This window comes from Canis aureus, chromosome 1, assembly GCF_053574225.1.
Source record: "Canis aureus isolate CA01 chromosome 1, VMU_Caureus_v.1.0, whole genome shotgun sequence".
In the NCBI taxonomy this organism is placed as follows: Eukaryota; Metazoa; Chordata; class Mammalia; order Carnivora; family Canidae; genus Canis; species Canis aureus.
In genome coordinates, this window is record NC_135611.1 from 72,220,057 (window position 1) to 72,243,164 (window position 23,108).

The 23,108-nt window shown below is 47.4% G+C and overlaps 1 protein-coding gene across 48 annotated transcripts in view; it reads right to left on the reverse strand.

Moving 5' to 3' along the window:
* Nucleotides 1–23,108, reverse strand: part of AOPEP (aminopeptidase O (putative)) — a 333,384-nt gene that overhangs the window by 4,039 nt on the left and 306,237 nt on the right. For 11 of the 48 annotated variants that reach the window (XR_013383609.1, XR_013383592.1, XR_013383590.1 and 8 more), the window contains 2 exons: nucleotides 17,628–17,744; nucleotides 979–1,121 (listed from right to left, as the gene is read on the reverse strand). Coding sequence is in view for 24 of the 48 variants with exons in the window: in XM_077904208.1 (XP_077760334.1) it covers nucleotides 979–1,121; nucleotides 17,628–17,744 (260 nt within the window). In the remaining 24 variants the exon portion in view is untranslated. Of the gene's footprint in view, nucleotides 1–977; nucleotides 1,136–5,624; nucleotides 5,749–5,934; nucleotides 11,934–14,172; nucleotides 14,333–16,603; nucleotides 16,712–17,627; nucleotides 17,745–20,842; nucleotides 20,904–23,108 lie in introns of those variants that run through there. The other 37 variants (XR_013383612.1, XR_013383637.1, XR_013383634.1 and 34 more) reach the window with 17 other exon arrangements.

Consider the following 23,108-nt stretch of genomic DNA (forward strand, 5'->3'; position numbering starts at 1 on the left):
AAAGCTGAGTTATGGTGATCCTTCTTAACAAAGATCTTGGTTCTAAAAAGCAGTTACTTTTGGTTTTCAGAAGAAACTTTTAAGTTGCTATTACATTTTGTTCCTGTGTTTCCAAACACCTCTGCTCCAACTGTGCAAATGTGACATTTCTTCTGCTACAAAGTCATGTAGTTTCTCTTTGTGGGAAGAACGAGCCCTCCCTCAATGGCTGCCCCCCATCCTCAGGCCCTCTCAAGAGTCCCTTTGTTTGCCCCACCCCACCCCGCAGCTCCATCCCATCAGCCCACAGTGCCTGGCACAGGGCTTGCTTGGCAGCACACAATGGTCACGCTAATGGCAACAAGCTGCAGGCCACCTTCCAGCAGCTGACAGAGTCCATGGCCCATGGCCCATGCAGCCATGAGGAGCAGGTGTAGGTGGGGCACAGGGGCAAGGAGGGCATCCCCATGCACGTTTGTGCATGTCCGTGCTTCCTGCGGGCTCCTGGGAAGGTGACTGCCTCCCCCCGTGTCCCCCCCTGTGAAGAGTGAGGAAAGTTTTTGGAGGAAGGACACTTGAAGTGGGTGTGGCTGGTGCAGGTACAGACCAGTCTGTCCTGACTAGTCGGGGCTCACCCCAACCAGTTCCCCCTCCACACATTACAGTAGGGCCACTGAAGACACGGACACACACTGTGACAGCTAAGACAACACCTGACCCGAGACCTGGCAATGCTGCGCGAGGTCTGTGTGCATCATGTGGTAGTGACAGTGGTCCACAGCCTGGTCCAACCTCGGCAGCTGTTAAGGGTATGATTCATGTCATAAATGGACACAGAGGGGGAACACGAGTCCAACGTGTGTCACGTCAGCTCCTACCTCCTTCTAAATGTTTAAATACTTGTGAAGAAGTTAACCACCTGGGTCCCTGTGTTACCAAGTCCACTGAGCAGTGAGAGGGCAGCGCTGAAAGACCCCACCTCCCGAAAATGGAACTCACCTGATCCTCCTGGAGGAATCTCTCCACATCTTTGTATGCTTTCGTGTATTTGTGCTTAACAATGAGTTCACACCACCGATGGCGAACCTTCAGGAAGGAGCGAGAATCCAGTAAGCAACAAATTGTGGGTTTCTTCAGCCTGTCTTAGGGACAAAATCTGTGGTAGCAAAAAAGTCACTCTCTCAACCACATTAATGTCCCCGACATGTAAGTTTTTACTTTCATTTCTTCTACAAGGAAAGGAACCATGGTCCTCACTGGAAGGCTCTCCCGTCAACTTTGGGGAAAGAAAGGACCTGTCTCGGGTGTTTTGATGTTTTTAAACACAATTTTGCAAGGTACCAGATCAACGCAAAACCTACCTGGGCCATGAAGCACACAACCGCTGCAAGTACACGGTCCACGCAGGTTCCCTTTAAAACCACAGCTGCCTAATTTCCAGCAATGACCAATATGGTTCAATGCTGTTGATTGGAACAACACAGTGACACAGTTGTCTATATTCCCGAGAAAACCAGGAAGGGGAGCAGCCCCCCGCCGCCGTGCGCCACAGGTCTCCGCAGCCTGCTGCAAATAGCTGAGCCAACTGTGGGGGCCGTTCAGCCCAGATCCACTTGACTCAAGGTTTACCAGAAGGAATCTGCCAGGAACCCCAGCCCTTTCGACAATGTGGGTCTGGTTCCAGCACTAACTGTCTCTGCTGGTACTTCTAGCACATTCTTTAGGTGGAGAGTCAACCCGAATTTGGTGTTTGGATTTCAGTCGCAGGCCCACCTACTGCCCCAAAGCCCTGTCAACTGTACCCAGTGAGCAGTCTACACTTTCTGTTCCCCTACTGGCTCAGCACCAGCCCTACATGGAAGTGATTACAAGCACCTCAAAAGCTTCCTTCCTTCCCTGTTTTTATTGCCTTTCAAAGAGGGAGACTTTGCATCCCATTTGTGGCAACAGGATAATATAAGCAATGTCAACATTTTGGCTAAGGCTCCGTAAACTGTATCATTATTACCCACTGCTGGCTAGATCTGTCCTTTCATCTACTATAAATAGATTTACACACAAACAAGCAGAAATGAAGAAACGATTCTTCTGGGAAGCATCCCTCCCCTGGGCCACAGCACACTCCCTCAGGGGTGCTGGTGACGCTGCCCTCTGTTGCGGGCAACAAACCCTTTGAACTTCCAAGGACAGGATGCCAACACACGTTATATCCACAAAGGAATTCCAGAGGCCCATGGAAATGAGCTAATTGCCTCCGAGCATCACAACAAACAAGAAGAGGCTGGACTGGATGGGTCTTGGCAATCTTTCCCTCTTCCACAGAATGTTCTTTCCTACAAAGCCAACTGAAATGAACAGACCATAAAAGGGAAAGGGCAGCCCCTAAAATATTCTCACAGAAAGGATGAGTGAATAGAGCTCCGAGAAGCCAGCTCGTCATACTACACCAATCAGAAGCCACCAGGCCCACCAGACCTACCAGACCCCAGCTCCCGAGCCCTGGAAAGCACCCAACCAGCCCCTGAATGCCCCTTCGCTGTTGTCTCCCAGTCATGGTAACCTAAACACCTCAGACACCACCTGTGAGTTTGCCTAAGACGGGGGCCAGCTCGGCAAGGTCAAAGGGGGGGGGGGGGTCCGCCCTGCGGGATGGACTATGGCTCCGCGCCCGCCTGGGGTTCTGAGAGAAGAGCACCCCTTCTGGCACCTGCACACCACAATGCTCCCCTCTTCCTGATCCTCACACACAGGAATAACAAGGCTTACATGAGGGCCTATTTCACAGCAGAGTAAGGCCTCAGGCAGGCAGGAAGCAGGTGGTCCCGCCACAAATGGGTGAAGGCCCAGGAGACCCATGTAAAGGGCCCTTTGACACCAACATGCAATCAGCACTTACACTTCTCTTTCTGTTAAGAACAGTTTATTGTCACAATTAGTAAGAGATCTAGTCTTCTGACCCCTGAAGGCCAATGTGGCATCCAGGAAGCACAGCCCACGTCTCCTCCCCTGGAGGAGGAGAAAAAACAAGTCTTTTCTTTAAAGTTCACTGCATTTCAATATTTTGGTGACATGATGTTTAAAAGACTTCACCGGGGTGCTGTGTGACGCTGTGGGCTCAACAGATGCTTCTTGTTCACGCAAACAGCTTTTCTCTCTCTTCCTATTTCTCTCACAAAGAAAACTCTCATATTTGATCTCCGAAATCCAGGACCCACTCTGCATGGCCACTTGTCACCACACATGATGAGGGTACTCCTGAAAAGCTGGCAGCAAAATGGCACTCAATTTTTCCCGGCAATATTTCCGAAGTGGGCATGGATAGAATATTCCCTCTATAGATCACAGAGAAACCTGAATCATCCTCGACAGAGACCGCCAGACTTGTATCACGTTCCTTCCTCCATGGGAGCTGGAGCCAGAGAATGTGGGGCAGGCCTCTGAGGACAGGGCTGTCTGTTCCAAAGATCTGCTCGTCCTTATTCCCTAAATAACAGAGTAGTGGTCCCACTGTCTTTTAACTTCCTCAGTGAGATGACAACCAGACACCACGTGCACATACGCCCGGCTCTCCTGTCTGCAGCCTCTGTGGCTCCAATTCTGCTCCCTGAGCTTCAGTGTTTCAGGCCCACACACAGACCAACGCTTATCAAATACCACCTTAAAGATCCACATTTTATTGTACTTTAGTTATGTCAGTAGAGCTGAAAACATTTAATGACCTTTTGACCTAGGACTCAAATTCACATCACTCCAAACTCGCGCCGAGCATCACCTGAGAGCCCCAAGTCACCCACTATCCTACTCCTGAATCCCATCAATGTGGCTGGCCAGCCAGAGAAGGGGTGGGGCAGTGGGGAGGGCGGGAGGGGAGGAGAAAAGGATGAGTGTCTCTGAGGGAAGAGAGGCAGAGCTGCCCCGAGGGTGAAGAGCAGAGGCCCAGGGACCCCGAGGGCCCGCTGTCCCTCTGGCCACTGTGGCAGAGCAAGGGGCAGGGCACCTGAGGCTTTGCTCCCGAGGACACGCCTGAGTTGCCCCTGCTGCCCTGTCAGCCTGGGACAAGCAGGCCCACCATCAACCACCCCGCCCCCCTCAAGGCTATGCTGGGTACCCAGAAGTTTCCAGGTTTCCAAAGCGTCCATGAACAAATGGGATCTCTGGGGTTGAGTGCAGATGGGCAAGTCTCAGAACTGAGGTGGGAACAATGAAGGTAGGTGTGCAGAAGAGGATTTATGTCAGACCCACTTCAGGTGACAAACAAAATCCTCCAATAATCCACATAACTGCTCCCGGCTGATGGACCCCTGACCCACAGCAGGGCCTCCTCCAGATGTGCCATGTGTATGTGCAGCAATGGGCTTGAGCCCCCAGGAGACCTGGCGGACACGCGACCTGTGTATCCAAGGGTATCCTGCATGTGATACATATACACATGCACACATGGAATCCTTCCCTTCACTCTGGCATCTTCTGTCCTTTTCTTTATGCTCGGTGGTGATCTACTTGACTGATTCTTGACCCACTGTGCCCTGAGCCCCAGAGCCTGAGGCCCCAGGCTGGAAACCCAGGTCTGCCACTCAGCAGCCCCATCACCGTGCCCAGCTCCCCACGGTGGTCACAAGAGCGTGGTTCCTGTGGGCTGCTGTGGAAACTGACTGGGGTCACCACAGTATGTGCAACTAAGAGTCCCATACACTAAGCGCTTGTCACCTTAGCAGGAGTGGCATGCTTCCGGCTTTCTTTTCTACTTCAGAAGTTCTGTTATTTACTGAATTTATAAAAACTTGGGAGTATCCTCTCAAGGAAGCATTGTTAATTGGTGAAATGACAGAGCGAGGTGATTGATGGCTGCTGGCCAAGAGGGTGGTCTGGAAGGTGTGTGAGGCAGAGCAGCCTGTGAGGGAAGGCAGACAGGGCTGGGCTCTCAGGCGGAGAGCAGCAGGGATGCCTGGTGGGGAGCAAAGAGGCCTGGGGAAGTGGCATTTCTCCTGTCATTCAGAAAGTACACCTAGGGGCCGGGCACTGGGGAATTTCCTAAACCACCTGTGCAGACAGAAGGCTCAGCTTAGCGGGGCCTCAGAACAGCCTCACAGCATTTCTGCCATCGTTATGACCCAGAGCTTCACTGAGCTGCAGTACCTCTGGCCTGCTCCCCTGATTTCAAAAAATGGGACCTGCCTCATGGGTGTCATTTGTATTCCCAACCCACGTGTCAGACTCAAGGGGACACATTCCACGACTCAATGGGGCCGCTTTGGGATATGACCGTGACCTCCTTTAGGACGTGCTGGGGCTCCCCCTCATTTAGTTGTCATCTCTGGGAAACAGGAGAGAAAGACTGCTGAGGAACAAGCCTACTTCTCACCCTAATCTCTTCTCAACCTGAGAATTTTCACGTTTCCTACCAAACTCTGGAACAAGAATTGGGAAATTCTGTCAAGGGCCAGACAGCAAGCGTTTCTGGCTTTTCAAGCAGCCCATTTGCCAGTGTACTGCCAAAGCAGCCTAGATGGTATGTGGGTGAGTGGGTGAGCACGGCTGTCCTGGCTACATTTTGCTGACTGCTGCTGAGGCCCGAAGTCCATACCCAGGTCCTGGAGGGAGGCGAGGGGAAGGGGTGCTCGTAAACATTCATCCCTCAAAGCTACCTGCATGCTGTCCCAGGACACGGAGCTGCGAGGTCCTTGTGAGCCAGCTCAGGCCTCTTTCAGCCCCGTCCTGCCAGGAAACCTAGCAGGTTTCTGAATGTGGGGCCTCGGAGTCCTCTTCTTCCTGCGGGTTAAATTCCTTCTGAAGCAGAGCTGTCTCTTGAGCCGGCGGACCCAGCACAGATGTCACTCGTGGGTGGGTGACCCGACATCAAGGAAATGCAATCTTTAGGAAGAGTGACCCCCTAAACCAGCTCCCTCCTAGTCTCCCCATGTTGTCAGAGTTCCCCTGTGAATCACTACACCTCAGGTCCCATGTTTAGTAATTCTCAAGGCTCTTTAGTAGCTTTTCCTCAAGTTCTTTTTTTTTTTTTCTTCAATTTAATGTTTTCCATGAAGCTCTTTCAAAGAAATAAAAAATTCTTCTTTGGGAATGCTCCCCATAAGACTGCTTATTAACCAATAGATTCATTTTCTAAAGCGGTTTTCAAAACTTTCTGGAACATAATTCTCCTTTTAGTAGAAGCATACTCTGGAACCTTCTAAAGACAAATCAGAGAAAAGAAAAAGTGGTTCTTCTTCAAGTAGTTTAAACCTCTATGTCAGGCAGGAACCACCTTTAAGTTAAACAGTAAACTCCTCTGTGGGGGCCCTGGGTTCCTCGGAGCTCGAGTCTGAAAACTAGTGTCTCCCAGAAGAATTCTCATGCCTGAATAAATGAAATCACAAAGGCTGAGCAGACCCTGCTGCAGACACAGAACAGGAGGTCAGCTCTAAAAACTCTGCTAACCCCCCCGGGACCTGGTCCTCCTGCCCACTGAGCCACCAGCATCGTATGGAGAGAGGAGACGGGCCACACGGCTCCTTCACCATAGTCCTGGGATCAGGGTCTGGTTTGGTGCACATCAGTGTCCAGGCCTGAAAAAGCACCTGTGGCTCCTGTAGGGAGTTGCTTCCCTTGCTTTATCATCAAATGTCTAAAAATCATAAATGTGTGACTTCACCCAAACAAACAACCCCATGAATATGAAATTCTAGCCAGTCAGCCAAATTCGCTTCTGATCTTCACAGCAGCATTCCACGGGGATATATTATTATCTTGCACTCTTTCTTTTCTCTATTCGCTGCTGTTGGGCTTCCTAGGTGTGTGGCCACATGCCTTCACTTAGCAACAGCGACACGGGGGCCCTTCTGTTAATGGACTACAACTCCATCAAAGTCTCAGTGCATCCCAGAAAGTCCCGAAGTGTGTTAATAGCCTTTGGTTTTTAACAAGCAGGCTGTGAGGGGCCAGCAGAGGGGAGGGGACAGGGGTATCTGCTGTGACACGAGATGGCACTGCTACAGCCCCGCACACCCGAGTTTGCTCGCAGAATCTTCTCTGTGCACAGGCCTCACCTCGCCTCTTCGGCCCAAGTCCATGAGCACCCCACACCCATGGGCCACTTTTAAGAGTCATGTCCAGCACCTGCTCAGCCCACAGTGCTCATGGGGTGGGATGCATTTCCTTGTTTGCCTGTGTACATCGTAGCTACACTAAAACACAAGTGTGGCAAGTACAGGGGCTAGGCATCTTCCAGGTGTCTCCAGGCCCTGCCTCAATGCCTGGCCCATGGTACATGCCTGATAGATGTTTCTGAATGAATGCATCACTTTTAAAGACTCGGAATGCTTTTCAGCTTCTTGGAAATTATAAGGCACGGTTGGAAGCCATAAAATGCTTTGAAGAATGCCACCCATCCTATTTGTGACAGGAAGTACTCTCCTTTCTTTTCAGTCTTTTTGATTTCAAAATTTACTGTTATAAGGAAAACAAAAATCTGTCTAGGGAACATGATCTGGGAAGCCCATTAAACCTCATTTAGAGTTCCATTTTATATCTGTAAGCAGAAAGACCAAGGCTCATGGCTTTTGGGAGTTAATAAATCTAACACTGCAATAAATGAACCTGCTTTTTCAATTTGTGTCTGAAATTTGATTTAACTCTGCCTGAAAGTGGCTCTATGGCTGGTGAGGGAAGCCCATCTGGCCGCCCGGCAGCACAAAGACCCTTGCAGAGGACAGACAGCATCTCCAACAAGTGCTCTGTTTAGGGGTACATGTAATGGTCTATTCAGGGTCTGGGGTACCTCATGAGAAGACGAAAGATCCCAACATCCGTACAGTGATTCTAGCCCTTCTCCTTCTCTCTCCCATATTCACTGCTCCTTACTCCAAAGAGCTGCAACCTTAATGCTATTTTTTGAAATAAAAAGGAATTATAAGTTCCTGCATTTGCAGTCATGCAGCCGGGTGGGCAGGTCCCCTCCACCCAGGGTAGACAAGAAACAGGCATCGGAGGCTCTCTGCTCTTTCTCAGGACTCCTACTACCCACGCCTGAGTCAGTCCCTAAAGTTCTGGTTACGGACAACTGGTGATAACCAGCTGTAGCCAAAAATAATGAGAGCTGTAGCAATATGCAAAACAGGGATCGTTTGGGACTGCCTCACATTTGACATGCCCACAGTGAGTGATGGGGAGGATACACGTGACGATAAACGTCAAGGGCTCTAAGAGGCAGCCGTACTCATAGAGTTCACTTGGGCAAGTTCTAACCTTTCTTCCTTCTCTTGTGGACATGCCCTTTCATCTAATGTCATTAATGCTACTAACAGAAACAGGCCTCAAAAAAGTAGCACTTGGGAGCCCATGTTGGGTCCACCTTGAACTATGGCACAATTTTCCCTCCTTTCCCATCACAACTAAGTCCTGGGTGGCAGTCCATTCCAACATGTAAGTCTGTAATTAGGAAACAACACATTCCACCTGTTCTTCCTTTCATTACCATGTGACACACAGCCTTTACTGAAAAAAAAAAAAAAAAAAAAAGGACTTTTTTTTTTTTTCTCTTGACAGAAAACAAGGCCATGAGCTACCTCCTCTGATAAGCTCAGAAGGGCTACCGGCACCTTGTCTCACTGTCCTCTGAGGCAGAGTCGAGGCTGGAGGGCCTCCCGGAGTCCAGCAAAATGCATGGGCCCTCCAGGGGGTGTTTCCTTACTCCCATCACCTTGTCAGGTCAGATGCTGGTAGCTGCTACTCCAGTCACTGGAGACTCAAGAAAAGTCATCCTACAAAAGACTGAGGATAAAGCGCTAAATAAAACAAGCCCCTGCCCTCCTGGAACTTACAGTTCATTAGAAGGTCTCAGAAGAATCCAGGAACCAATACCTTCGTGATGAGTGGCGTGAAAGAACATAACATGGTGCAGCGGAAAACCCTGACAAGGACCATACATCCAAGCGCAGAAGGAAGGCAACATATCAGCTCCTGAGCGAGGAGGTGCCGGCGCCCCATTTCTAGCCATACGACATGTGCTGTGAAAATTTCAGCCCTCCCCCCCTTCTCTTTAGTCCCTATTTCTTCTCAACACCCTCCCTATGAAACCACTATTCCCAGCAGCTGAAACGTGGAAATGGCCCCATGTCCGTAATGACTGTAATCCACCCAATCGAAAATATCTGGCAATGGAAAGGGAACGAAGTGCTGATCTACGCTGAAACACGGGCGACTCCTGGAAGCAGGACGTGAAATGAAATGCCAGTCACTGAAGGTTACATATCATCCAGGGCTCCGTGTACACGAACACCCAGAACAGGCAAATCTAGACAGCGGAGGGTGCCTGCCAGGACTAGGGCGGGGGTGGTCACGCTGGGAACGGCGGCTATGGGGTCTGGGGGTTTGACGGATGATGATAATGCTCTGCAATCATTTGCCTACACAGCTCTGTGAATACACTAAACCATTGAATTGTACACTTTAAATGGTGAATCGTATGGTATGTGAACTATTTCTTAAAGCTGTTGCTAAAAACAACCCAAGAGTCAAGCTGGGGAAGGTTGTTTCAGCAAAGGACGCTGTTCTACAGAGTTTGTTCTTGAGGAAATTACCTGGTGTCCTGACAGCAGAGCCAGGGGACAGGCCGGGCTCTCGTTTCCAGCTGGCTGGCTCCACCAGGGCCTGTGGACTTTCGCACTCAGCATGGTCAGCCGCTTCTACCCACAGATGGGCAAGACCACTCAGTCTATGCAACATGGCTCCATGCAGTTCAAGGCTGCAGTGTGGCAACATGCAGACCAAGTAGCTCAAAAAAATCGGTCTCGGTGCCACCCCATTAAGTTGAGCCGATCTTTAAATTTCACACACTGACACACAGAATGTTACCATTTGCATATAAATGGGAGCTCTTTAATTTTTTAAACAATTGAAATCCAGTAATTTTCTCTTTGCTATCAGGTACCGACACAACCATTCACACCTAAGAGGCATGGACACTGCCAGGAATGGTGTGGGATCCACAGAGCACTGCCCCCTGCCCTGCAGCATCTGCCCTGGGGAAGGCTCCCCACACACCTCGGCAGCACCTGCATTCTCTGTGTGGTACATGGGTTTCACTGCCTGAAGGCCAGATGACCCCAACTCTCAACTCCTGGTGTGCCACGGAACTAGAGAGCTGGGAAAGGATGCAGACAAGGCACCCGAGGGGAGAAAAGCAATCTGGAAAGACAGCATTTTGACAAAAGTGAGCCCTCTTCTTTAGGATATTTATGGGACATTTTACATGTGAATATGGCTGTTTACAGCTGTGGGGAAACAATGGCAGTGTTCACAGACAATGGTGCGCTTTTTTGCTGTGGACGACTTCAGCACAGAAACAGAATAGGGAATATGTAAACTCCTGATGGAGGTATACAGAACCCAGAAGCACCAACAAAACCCCATGCTGATTTCACTTGTGAGCCCTTTAAAGCTAAAAGGGACATGTGATGTAGCGGGGCTTGGGGCTCTACCAAAAGAGCAATAAGGCAATGTTATTTGTAACCCCAGAAAATGTGTTCATCTCTATCTTTTTGAGAAAATCTGTAGACAGGGGTGCGGGGGCAGGGCACAGAAAGCTTCTGTACCACATGCTGCAGGGCGCCAAATGGCAAGAACAAAGAACAGTAAGAGAGTAGGAACTTTTCTCATCAAGTCTGGCTGAACCTGTGGCTAAAAGCCCCTCTACCGAATGTTCTTTTCCTTTTTCTTCTATTTACAGATGAGTTATAAATATTATGAATTGATTTTAAGTGTTTATTTAAATGGTTCTTCTAAGAAAAAATGAGCACATTATGCCATTAGTGGCTTATTTTTTTTTAAATCTTCACCATTTAACACACATTTGAGCAGACTTCACACACGAGAAAATTTCAAGGTAAATAAAACACAATCCCTGGCCTCAGGAACAAGAGAGGAATATTATCTGACAAATGAAAGTTTTTATGTACTGTTATTTTAGATCAGTTTTTGAAAAATTCCTTTATCATAGTGTAGCAGAGGACACTTTATTTGTTGTAAGATTTCCCCAAAAAAACTCCAGGGGCACTGAACTCAGTAAGAAAGAAAATTCCAAGAAAGACCTAGAGATACCTTCCAGACTTGGAAGGAAATGTTCTAAAACACTGTTTCATAAACCAAATACGACAAGGAAAAAATACACAAATATAACTAAAGAATTATATAAGAGCTCCGTTCTTTCCCACATAAAAGGCACAAGGTTTAAAAAGCAACTAAAAAAATTGCCCCAATCTCATTTTTCGATGTGCACTCCGTCCAGCTTTCAAAACTCTAGAAAATGAATTATACAACCCTGTGTCAGAGAGACAGAGAAGTGCCTCCTGCCCAAAGCACTGTCTTGCCTTTTTAAAAATGGGTATTAATTCACACTATAGTTCACATCCTAAAGCTGGGGTTCAACAGCATTCAACCTCTTGATTTGCAGCCTGAGCTTAACCATGTCACGGGGCCACCAAGACAGACTGGTCGTCCCTGCAAAGAAATTGTGACAAACAGCTGAATGCTGGATATGACCGGTGTTTCTAGAAACTCCCTATCTCACCCTGAAAAACCACCTTGCTAATTGCCACACATCATTTTGACTCTCCACAATGCTCCCTTTTTATACTTAATCCCCAAACTGCCTTTGTGGGGCTCTGGGCCAGGATGGTGCCTCCTCCAGACAATGCTGGGTGAGGACCTGGGGAGGTTCTGGGGTGTGTGCGTTGCCCCTGAGAGGAAGGAGAAGAGGCATCCCTGCACCGTGCTGCCCTCATGACACCAGCAAGGCCCTAGCATCTGCTGCTTTGCTGTGCAGACAGTGCATGGAGCTGGACCATAGCAGAAGGAAGTACAGGGCTCCGGACGCTGCATTTTAATAAATGTTACCAACTCAGCATCCTGACGTGGCAACAGCCTGAAGAGATGACAACTAATTTCTCCTCCAAACTGTTCTGTGTGGAAAACAAAATAGAAGTGTTTTAGTTGTTTGGCAGCTGGAGCGCTGCGGATAAGCTACCAGAGGAGGGAAGAGGGGCGGGGTGCTCCGTGTGACCAGGAACAGACCTGGACTCTGCAGGCGAAGGCTCCCTTGAATGAAGGAGTGTTAGCGTTAAAAGGAATGGGCAGAATCAGCAATGGATCAGTTTGGATTCAGAGACGTGACACATGGCTATGTTTTTATTCTCTGCCCTTTTTATGTGCCAAGATCTGTGAATCATGAAATTGTGTCAATTCACAGAAACTATGCTTTGGGCCCAAATGAAATCAGAAATGAGCACCAGAGTCCTCAGACCAGGGCACTCCTGGGATCATCCCCTCTGGACCTCAAGCAAACAATGAGTTCTCTTGGTAACAGTGTATTCAAATCACGCCCCCTTCACGTATGTGAAGCCCACCATGGGAAGGGGCCACTTAGTGGGTTTTCCAGGGCTCTTCCTGGAACTCTTCAGGGCTCTTCAGCAGGAACCAGACGAAAGGCAGTGATGTGGGGAAGACCTGAAAAGCTGGATGTTTTTCCATTTGCAATCAACCTTGAACGTGTCCTTTGCGGAGCGGAACCTTACATGCTGGCGTGGCTTACTCTGGGTTCCAGTGGTCAAACAGGTTTGTACCTCTTTGCTAATCTGCTTCCTCAGATTTACTTGCTACTACTACTTTAGAAGTTCCTTCTTCTTCCCGGAGAGAGGTTTTGTTTTCACCTCTCCCAAGGTTACATCCTTTGAAGCCTGAAGAGTACAGTGGACTTGGGGTAGCCGTTAATCATTGTTAACTATCTTTCTAGCTCCTCCACACTGTGTTGTGACCAACTGTCAGGCACTTTATTAGATCAGAGGAAAAACTTGCCTTTTGTGAATCAGCGGGCGCTGCAGAGCTGGGGCTCTTAAACAAGTGTTACTCTCTCTCTCAGGAGACATTTGGTCCTATGTGGAGGCACTTCTGATTGCCAAGCCGGGGGTGGGTGGGTGGCACTCCTGACAGCCTCTCATGGGTCAAGGCCAGGGATACTCACCTTCCTACAATGCACAAGCCACCCCACAACAGAGGATTCCCTGGCCCAAATGTTGGAAGTAACAAACAAGGTTGGGAAACCGTGATTTAGAGCAAGTTCTCCCCCCACCTCCCCCTCAGCTCACCTTGCCCCTAGACTAAGAACTCTGTGACCAGATGCTGAGGAGCTCCTAACAGGGAACTTACGCTTTTCTCTCTCCCTGACAGGTTAAAGGAAGGAGATAATACAAAGTGTGTTTCAGCTAAATAACAAAACTAGACCATTTCACAACAAATGAGAGACTGTGGGTCTTACATGAACAGAAATTACATTAAGGTCATGGATGCTCGCAGACATTTTCTCACATCATGTTGTTAACAGTCCCATCCCACGAGGAAGGGGTTTATGGTTCCATTTTCATCCTGAGGCAGTGGCAGCTCAGGATCCTTGGCCATGGTCCACAGGAAGGAAGCAGGGGGGTTGTGAGGAGGAGCAACGTCATCCTGCCCGGCATTTTTCAAACTATGGGCTGCGACCCATTTGGTGACTCATAAAATCAATTTACTGCAATTTATTGCAACGCACATTTTTAAAGAAAATGAAATAGGAAAAGATAGTAATGTAAAACTGGTTTCATGAAACTTTTTGCCACTTGGTTGTGGCCATAAAAGCCAGGAAGTCTACAGTCCAGCCCAGACTGCTGTGCAGACAGGAAGACAGAGCTCAGGAAGGTGATGACGTGGCTATTGGAGGTCACCAGCCATTCGGGAGCCTGGGACTCAAGTGGAGCTTGTTACCAAGGCAGTGCCTCAGCCAGGATCAGGTGCTTGGCTGGGGTGTTAAGAGATCAAGGCATGGCAGAGGCACTCCTGAGGCCAGTGGCAGGCACTATCCTTCCCTGCTGGTGGCTGACCATGAGGGGTTGTCCCCTGAAGGGAGACTAAAGGGGACAGCCCAGCTGTCCCACTGTGACCTAACTCAGGAGACCTTTCCTTTCGGCCCTCGGTAATTCCCCAAACACATGAGGGGAGCAGCTGACACTGGTAACTGTCTCCCTCAGAGAATGAAATTTCTGGCTCAATCTACCAACTGAAGCACCAGAGCAGAGCATAACACCTTGGGGACCTTTCTGACTAATGCCCTCTACTCCCATCTAAGCCAGATAAGATGCTGAGGTACTGATTCTGAATTTCTGAACTCACCTGAGGTGTGCCCCTAATTATGAAGTGCTCAATTGTAGTCTATAGAAAGAAATTAACTTCACAGTCATGTGAGGGGCCCTTGGGGAGAAAGGTCCCAGAGCCGAGCTGCGTGGATCCTCATCCCCAACCACGGCAGCGATGCTACAGTTCAAGAGACCTGCTAAGAGGGCAGGAAAGTCATCATTTAGAAAAGGATCTTAGAAAATAAAATAGCCTCTGTCCCGAGAATCAGTTAAACATCTATTTTTTTTTTTTTTTAACTTTCATGGCTCTTTAGTTGAACCAATATGTTAAAAAAAAACTGTAAACAATGTATTTCTGCGAATTGAGGTTGCCCTCAGCTCATTTTCCATTCTGGTTAAAAGCAGCCCCACACATGGTTAATAGTTTCGTTAGCTCAGGATGTAAAAAAAAAAAATGGTTGATGATTACTTTTCAGACTAAGGAAGATGAAAATCCCCCCACTAGTGCCCCACGTTTCAGAGGGTGGCAAGGGGAATTGCAGGCGAGGCATGAAGTGGCCCATGATGACACGCACGACTCTGCCCGGCTTCTGCTGACCCCTGTCCTCCAGCACTCTTCCCCTAGGACCGGGAGCACATGGCATCCCTTCCCCCACAGAGCAGGACTGTGTATTCACGCCATGTGTGACGCAGGCACATGAAAGCCAGGGGGCATGTAACCTGGACTGGGGCTCAGAAGGCCGACACCCACCAATCTGACCTGCAACATGGGCCTAGGCGCCATGCTCAGAAATCCTGATTCACAGAGCAGATGTTCTGGGAACATGGCTGAAACCCAGAAGCAGTAAGTTGCTAACAGACACCAGGCTACCTAGAGAGGATAATTAAAAATAAACCTCCCAGTGGGACCACACCAGCCTGCCCACACACAGAGAGGAAGGGATGGGCCCAGGGAGGTAACAGCAAAGGAGCTGAAGCAGCCACAGGACAGGGGGCCCCAAGTCACAGTAGGACAGGTGTCTTACATGGCTGAGAATACTCAAGAGGGTGGAGGGAGCCTGGACCGTGCACCACTCAGCCAACAAGGCTGTGCTGCAGGGCCCTGGGTAGGTGGGGGCAGGAGCAGCCGGAGCCACGGCTCCAGCAGCTGGGAGATGCTGCAGCAGTGAGGCGAGGAGCAGTAAGCTCCCTTGTCAAAAGGGACTTATGTATCCGCTCTCAGGAAAAAGGCCCATCCAAGAAGAGTAAGAGGAGCCTTTCCGTACACCTGGGAAATGTGCGGGACTGCACTCCCTGTACACCCTCCCCATGCTGGCACGAGCACCCCTCCTCTGTGCTAGAGTCCTTGCAGTCCCTGGGGCTGAAGCCTTGGTCCCAGGTCCCAGCACCCTGGACGAAGAGCAGCAGGCCATAACTCACACTGTTCTGTGCCAGGCAAGTCACTCCGGAGCCCTTTCCCACAGGCATGCTCCATACACGGCCTACCACACTCCAGCAAATCTGGCCAACTTTCCAATGATTGCCATTTAGGACATATTTAAAAGCTCTGATAATGACTGAAAGGGACGATCCGGATTTGTTTAGGCCAAGGAGAACCATTGAAAATAAAGTCAGAATCCTCAAAACCTTCCCATCAAATAACAATTCTTCCTCCCATGAAATGTTCTGTCACTTAAAATAAAGGCAGATGGTTATTCAACTAAATTCCTGCTAATCAATGTCATAAAAAATCACACTTAACTAATAAAGTTTCTAGAAAACAGCCTGGTTAGCCAAAATCCTGTTGCTTTTCTGATTCTGACTGACATTTCAAGGAAACTTCACAAGGAGACGAGCTGTCAGTGTAACCACATGCCAGGACCTCAGAGAACCTGGGAAAGAGGCAGGGTGGAGGCACACTGTTAGAAAAAAAAATCCCAACTGCGCTCCACAGCCTCAAGGCCCTCCTGCATCTGGCCCCTGCCCACCCCTGACCTCAATCAACCTGCATGTCCCAGAGCAGAGGCCAACAAGCTCTGGAGAAAGCAGGCCAAATCAGCCTGCAGCTAGGAGTGCTGTGTATTTTTTTAAATTGTAGTTTTTAAAAGTAACAACAAGGGGGAACACAGGGTCTTGCACCTTGCAGCTTTTGGGCAGAGAGTGACAGGTGCCCCATGCTTGCTCTGATCCACCTGCCCTCGCCTGTCCGCTGCCAGTCACAGGGGCTTGGCATTTCAGAAGAATTCGGCTCTGATTAAAACATAACCTCATGCCTATAAATAAAAGTATCTTTTAAGCACTAATTAAAAATAACAGGCTGACATCTGCAAACTCCCATAAACAAAAGTATAAGAGTTAAAATAAAGAGCAACAGTTGCACATTTGATCTATGCTCAGGTGGGTGAAAAGCCACATGTGTCTTCTCTGGAGTTTTACCATTGACTCCTGAATTTATGGGGCTTTCAAAAGTGTAACAATGTCCATCTTACCTTTTAATAATAATGAGTGGGCTTTTCCTGCTTTATTCCATTTTAGTGATTGTGTAATTAGTTTTCATATTTTAGTTAACCCAACAAATCCAAAATATCATTTCGACACTGTGATCAATAAGAAGAAATTATGAGATGATTTGTATTGTACACTGTCTTTCATATCCATGGTGCATTTCACACAATTCACAGCACATCTCAATTCACGACAGCCACGTATCAAGCACTCGAGAACTGTGGGTGGCTACAGGCGGCCACATGGCACTGGACGGGTTTCAATGTTCAGTTATTTCAATTGAACACAAACCAAGCTCACTTGCATTTTAGGAGTTTTATATAAGAGAGTTTTTCTCTTTTTTGAGTGTGTGCTTGTTTTTTTGTTTCAGATGACTTAATACAATAAATTTTTACTATTTCACATATATAAAAACTTGTGGAATTCATCTTAGGATTCACCCTGCATTCTTCCAAGTAAGCTAAAAGATATTATGAACCACATCATATTGCTTTCCCGCAAGAATCCAATTTTGCTTTTCAAACCACGGCTGTTAGATTTAGTCTTCATTTCCTTTACACATGGCTCCTTTCCTGTCCTAACTGAATGCAACCAAGAAGTTCTGGCACATCTGAGCCAAGTTTCCTTAATATGCAGCAGGATGGCGCCACCTTCGTGCACAAAATGACCCGTCTGAGTTTCTAATTCAAGAACACTCCACCCTATCTGCTCATTCCTTTAGGAGACTGATGTTGGTCTTTACGATTTAAGATGTAAAAGGAAAAACTCAGAAAACTCAGGACCTCAACATACCCTGGTGACAACGAGGATCAGAGGCCCCGTGCTGGAGCAAGCATGAACAGGGGAGCAGTCTACACTGCATAAAGTACCTGTTCTTCACTCAGAAGCACACAGCATGGATGCTTCTAATGGCAAGAGCAGTGTCAGCATCTTGGGGTGCAATAGGACCATCACTCTTCATCAACAACGAGGGCCCACTGTCCAAACTCCAAGAGCACTCCTGCTTACCTCTGCATCCTGTTGGGAGAGCTGGTATGTCCTCTCGAGGCTTTGCAGAGTTCGGGGGTTCAGAGTCTTCTGCTCTAAGAGATGCTCCAGAAGCAAGACAAGCTGGTCTGGAAGGAGCTAAGGGCAAACACCAAAAAGCCTGTGAACAGACTGGAGACCTGACCTTGGTAAACCTCAGGGCTTATGCCCCAAAGACACTGACACTGGGGCCTTTTAAGCCCTATTCTCAGGGATCCCTGGGTAGCGCAGTGGTTTGGCGCCTGCCTTTGGCCCAGGGCGCGATCCTGGAGACCCGGGATCGAATCCCACGTTGGGCTCCCGGTGCATGGAGCCTGCTTCTCCCTCTGCCTATGTCTCTGCCTCTCTCTCTCTGTGTGACTATCATAAATAAATTAAAAAAATTTTTTAAAAAAGCCCTATTCTCTGTGGCTTTTCATGTCAGTTCTATATTTAGAGCAGATCAAAAGATCCAGTGTTTATCTTTTTATTTTTAGGTTGTACAATGTGATGTTTTAAAGATACGCAACACAATTTAATATATATATACACACTCTGAAATGATAAAAACTGTGCTTAAGTATTTTAATAAAACATTATCATGGTTTATTCCATTTCTTTCTTTATGGCATGTAGTATGCCAAAAAAATATCATTTAACCTAGATAAAAATTCAAGAAGACATCTGATCTTAAGTGAACACATAGAAAAGAAATAAGCAGTTTTCATGGTTTCTTTACCACTTAAACCTTGCAAATGTAACACCAAGAAATAAAGGGCACATAATGGAAATAAGAACCATGTCTCACAGTCCCATTATAAAAACTGTAAGTTTACTATTCCATTAAAAAAATTTTTAAATGATTGTACATGTAATTTCATACAAGTCTGTATATATGTATAATCTCTCACAGACACAATGCATAAGGTCACTCTTATTCTCGAATTTTCATACAGGATAGGTTAAAAAAAATGGTGTTTATCACTTAAAGGCATAGAGGAAGATGTTTTCATATGGCATAAAAACAATGAAAATTTCTGAGCAAATAGTATTTATGAAATCCAAGAACTTAAAATGTCTTATTCACTACTGTACTGCATGTAATGCACTGCAGCACAGGGCACTACTCAAACTACAAATGGAAGAAAAAATAAATTTAAGATACATCTTATAGGAACTGAAAAATACTTATTTTAAAGTCAAGGTTTTAAAATTATTACTCTGGGGACGCCTGGGTGGCTCAGTGGTTGAGCGTCTGCCTTTGGCTCAGGGCGTGATCCCGGGATCTGGGATCAAGTCCCACATCGGGCTCCCTGCATGGAGCCTGCTCTCTGCCTCTCTCTGTGTGTCTCTCATGAATAAATAAATGTTTTTTAAAAATAAAATAAAATAAAATTATTACTCTGAATTCCATTATTCTCTCTACATTTAGCTTTTCTCTATCCCTGCTTATGGCCCGATAATCCCTGTCAGCTAACTCGATTTTACAGGTCTACAAGTCAATGCTAGATCAACAGAATATTCATATCACCACCTGGATTTTAATCCCCACTTTGTTACTTTAAAAGAAAATTTAAAAATCAATGGTTCTCTCACTACCTACCTTTTTGCCCCCGGGTGTGTTCTCTGCCCCCCCCCCCCCCCCCATATACACTCTTCCCAAAATGTACATGGAGCAACACTGGGTAGACAGCACACACAATATTCACCAGGTAATTTCACAATGGAAGCAGCTTTGTATTTTCTCATCTCATTCTTCTAAGGGATAATAAAACTCCCACTTTCTACAGACAAACATGGATGTGTATCACTTGATTCCTGGGCATTCTTATTTTATAACATCACTTCATCCACCTTATTAGAGTCAACACTGTGGATCCTCTCTCCAGGGCTGACAGGATTGAAACAAGGTGCCTTCAACAAAAATAGAGGGTTACAACCAGCTGACACGAGGTCCTATAGAAGGGCTCAAAGAACAGCTAACACTTCATTTTCTTTCATTATAAGTCATGTGCCTTTAAGATGTTTTAAGATATCAAATCACTATATAACAACCAGTAACAATGTCAGTTTTTCATTTTTTATAGTTTCAGACACATGAGGCTTTTATATTTTTCAAAAATTTGCTGTTTATAAAATAGCCCACATCTAGGGCCAGCAGCCTCTAGGGAGCCTCATCAGCTCATACCACAAGCAATCTCCTCAGGCCCTGCCTGGCATCCAGGCTCCCTCAGCTCTCCTTCCCACCCACAGCATCCTGCAGCTTCCCTTTCTGGATCTTTCTTTCCTGTGTTCCAAGAGGGGCCCTTCTCTCCTGGAGGTTAATCCTTCAGCCCTGGCCTTAAGTACATCCTGCAGGTCCCTTTAGGTCATTCCCCAATTGTCCTCCTGCACTTGAACTCTCCTTCCAGGGCTGGTCTTTCTCCCCCATTATGGTCTCTCTCCCTCACCTCACTACTGCCCTTTACAAAGTGTGCCCCAGCAGCCCTCACCATGTGGTGGCCTGGCCTGGCTTCTGCCTCCACAGGGGCCATAGAGAGGAGAGCCCCAAGACTGCATCAGGGGCCCATCCAGCCCTGTACCCCGAAGGGCACTCTCTCAAAACTGGTCCACAGCACTTCCATAGCTAGCCAACTCCAGGAGCAACAGCTCAATGTCAACACCATACTGAATGCAGGAAGACAACTTCTGGGGAAGGGCCCACCACCTAATGGAGCCCAGGACACCCATCAGCTGGGGGTGTCAGCTCTGCTGCCTAATTAAATACAGTAGGAACCAGCCCTGCCAATCTGCAGAGTTACAGGGAAGGAGAGCATTGTGTGTCCCTATTGTGTGTGCGCACTTATAGAGGCCTACTGTTAGAACTCAAGTTTGGGATTGGATTTAAACTAGAGAGACTCACAAAGGAAAGAAACCCTTGAGTAAGATGATTCATTTGGTCCTTAACTTACCCCAGTTGGGTGTTTTTTGTTTTGTTTTGTTTTTTACGATTTTTTTATTCATGAGAGACACACAGAGAAAGAGAAGCGAGAGGCAGAGACACAGGCAGGCTCCATGCAGGGAGCCCAATGTGGGACTCGATGCCGGATCTCCAGGATCAGACCCTGGGCTGAAGGCGGCACTAAACTGCTGAGCCACCTGGGCTGCCCCCCAGTTGGGTTTAACCAACAAACACAACTCCAGCTTAAAGCTGAAGAATTATGAGCACATGAACCTACCAAAATATCTGGTTCATACTTTCATATCTAAGTTTTGCTTCTAAGCAGAAAGGTCACACATCTGCAAAGAGAAACAAAACCAAAGGATCACTGAAAGCCTTTGTCCTCCTCAAATTTTCCATGATGGAAAAATATTTAAAGCCAAGCCCCCGCCTCTTGAGATGGACTGGAGGGGGGCGTCAAAGCCTGAGGGCTGGGGGAGGCAGAGAGTAAGCCACGTGGCCGGCCACGGAGCTCCCCCCGACAGGCCCCCACCCAGGCAGAGAGTTGGTCTGTTCAGAGAGGGCAGAAGGCAACGAGGGTCCAAACGGACTCTAGGCCGTTTCTCCCAAAGCCAGGAGCTCTGCTAGCTCTATGCTTCAGGGAGGACCTGGAGAAATTTCTCGCCCTTAGTAAACAACCTGTAGCCATCTGGCTTCCAACTGTGGCTCTTCTAATTCACCAGGAAAAATGCAGTTTCTAAACAATGAGCAAAGTTGAGAAAATCAGCAATCAAGTGCTATTCTAATATACAAACAATAAAACTTTCATTCACAAAGAAATTTTTTACATGATGTTACAGACCCCCCGAAAAGACGATATTAAAGCAAAAACGTGGTAAGTAGCTCACTTTAATATAGTACATTTCTCTTTGTAAAATAAACATTTACTCCCTGTAAAGCCACCCTACAATGAAAAAGAAGGGCTATGTCATAAACCAAAATGTTTGCACAGCAGTGGAGACAGTACACCAGCAAATGTGCTCAAATGCGGTGCCGCACCGCCCCCGCCCCAGCAGCTGGCACAACAGCAATGAGAAGTGTTGTGTGGGTCATTCCACTCCCACCCACAAAGAAATCAAATTAAATTTCACATGGCTTCTAGGCCAACTGTGTTTTAATGCAGGAGTACTGAGAGCTTCCGTCACACTATGAGGTGATTAAGAAAAATAAAGGATATGGTTCAGAGCATTATCTCCTGAGAAAGCAGCTCCTCTAAATATAAAGAACCTGCCTTTATTTCTGAGGGTCTAATGGTGCTCACGCCCACAGTTTAACAGTGACAGGAACAGAAGGTTCCTTCCTTTACACAAACAAGGAATTCATGACGGGGTGATTATTTTTCCATAGGGAGACCACCTCAGTATTTTAAAAATTCATTGGCCTCAGAAACTTAGACAAAATAAGACTGGGGTGCGCCAGAGTCATGCGCGTACTTTGTGCGGGAAAGACAACACGACACTGTGAAACTTGAGTACAAAACGTAAAATGCTAAAGGAGATCAGTCAATACAAATGCTATTTGTTAAGGATTTAGAGGTCTGTATTCTTGCTGGAAGATTCCATAGTTGCTGATTACCCAGAAATATACAAAGAAAGAAGTCTACCTGGTATTTTTCCCAGTCAACTTAAGAGCTGAGGGAAGCCAGATAACTCTGCATGGTTTTAAAGAGTTTCCACACAGGCTCTTAGAAAGAAAATAAGAATTTTCCAAAGCCACCCTCCTTAGTCTACAAGCAACAAAAAAGCAAACAAACCCGATTCTTCTAGAAGCCCCTTACTGCTGTCACAGGGCATCACTCACTCCTGCCTCCCAGAGGACCACCCACGCAACAGAGCCCCTCCACCATGTCTGCCATGAACAGGACACAGAAAAGGCCAGCTCATCGCTTCCATCAGAATATGTCACCAATGCATCCCACTACTGACCTTCCAAAGCAGGACTCAACATGAGAAACCAGGCACCGCCAACGTCCAAGCCCCACTGCCTGCAGCCCTCCAAAGGCAGGCACCTCCCCTCCCAGCCCAGCTGGCCTGCTGCAGCCACACAAACGCACACGGAGGAGAGGAAGTCTCCGGGAGGCTCCCCAGATGGGGAATGAGCCTGGGACTAAGACAGCCACCGACCAACAGTGGCGTGAGTTCTATTATTACCCCATTATCACTCTGGATCTGTGCCTAAATGAAGCATGCTTCCTCCCCACTGCCATTTCCTTTTATCCTGGCTGGAGACTAAAAGCGGATCAATGGGGGCAATACATATGATGTCACTGCAATTTACAGCAACAGCCTCCCTCCTTCAGTCTGTCTGAAATACACAGAAAGATCAATTCTTCCCAAAAATGGTTAAAAAATGCTTAGGGAGCATTCTTCTTCCAGAAAAGCATTCTCTGCTATATTTGTCTATGTTACTACAGCAGGAACTGTTTACACTGAACAAAAACAGAAGAAATGGGGGAGGGAGAAAAATCAAATTCTCCTGTATGCTGGAGACTTGCTGGCTGAAAT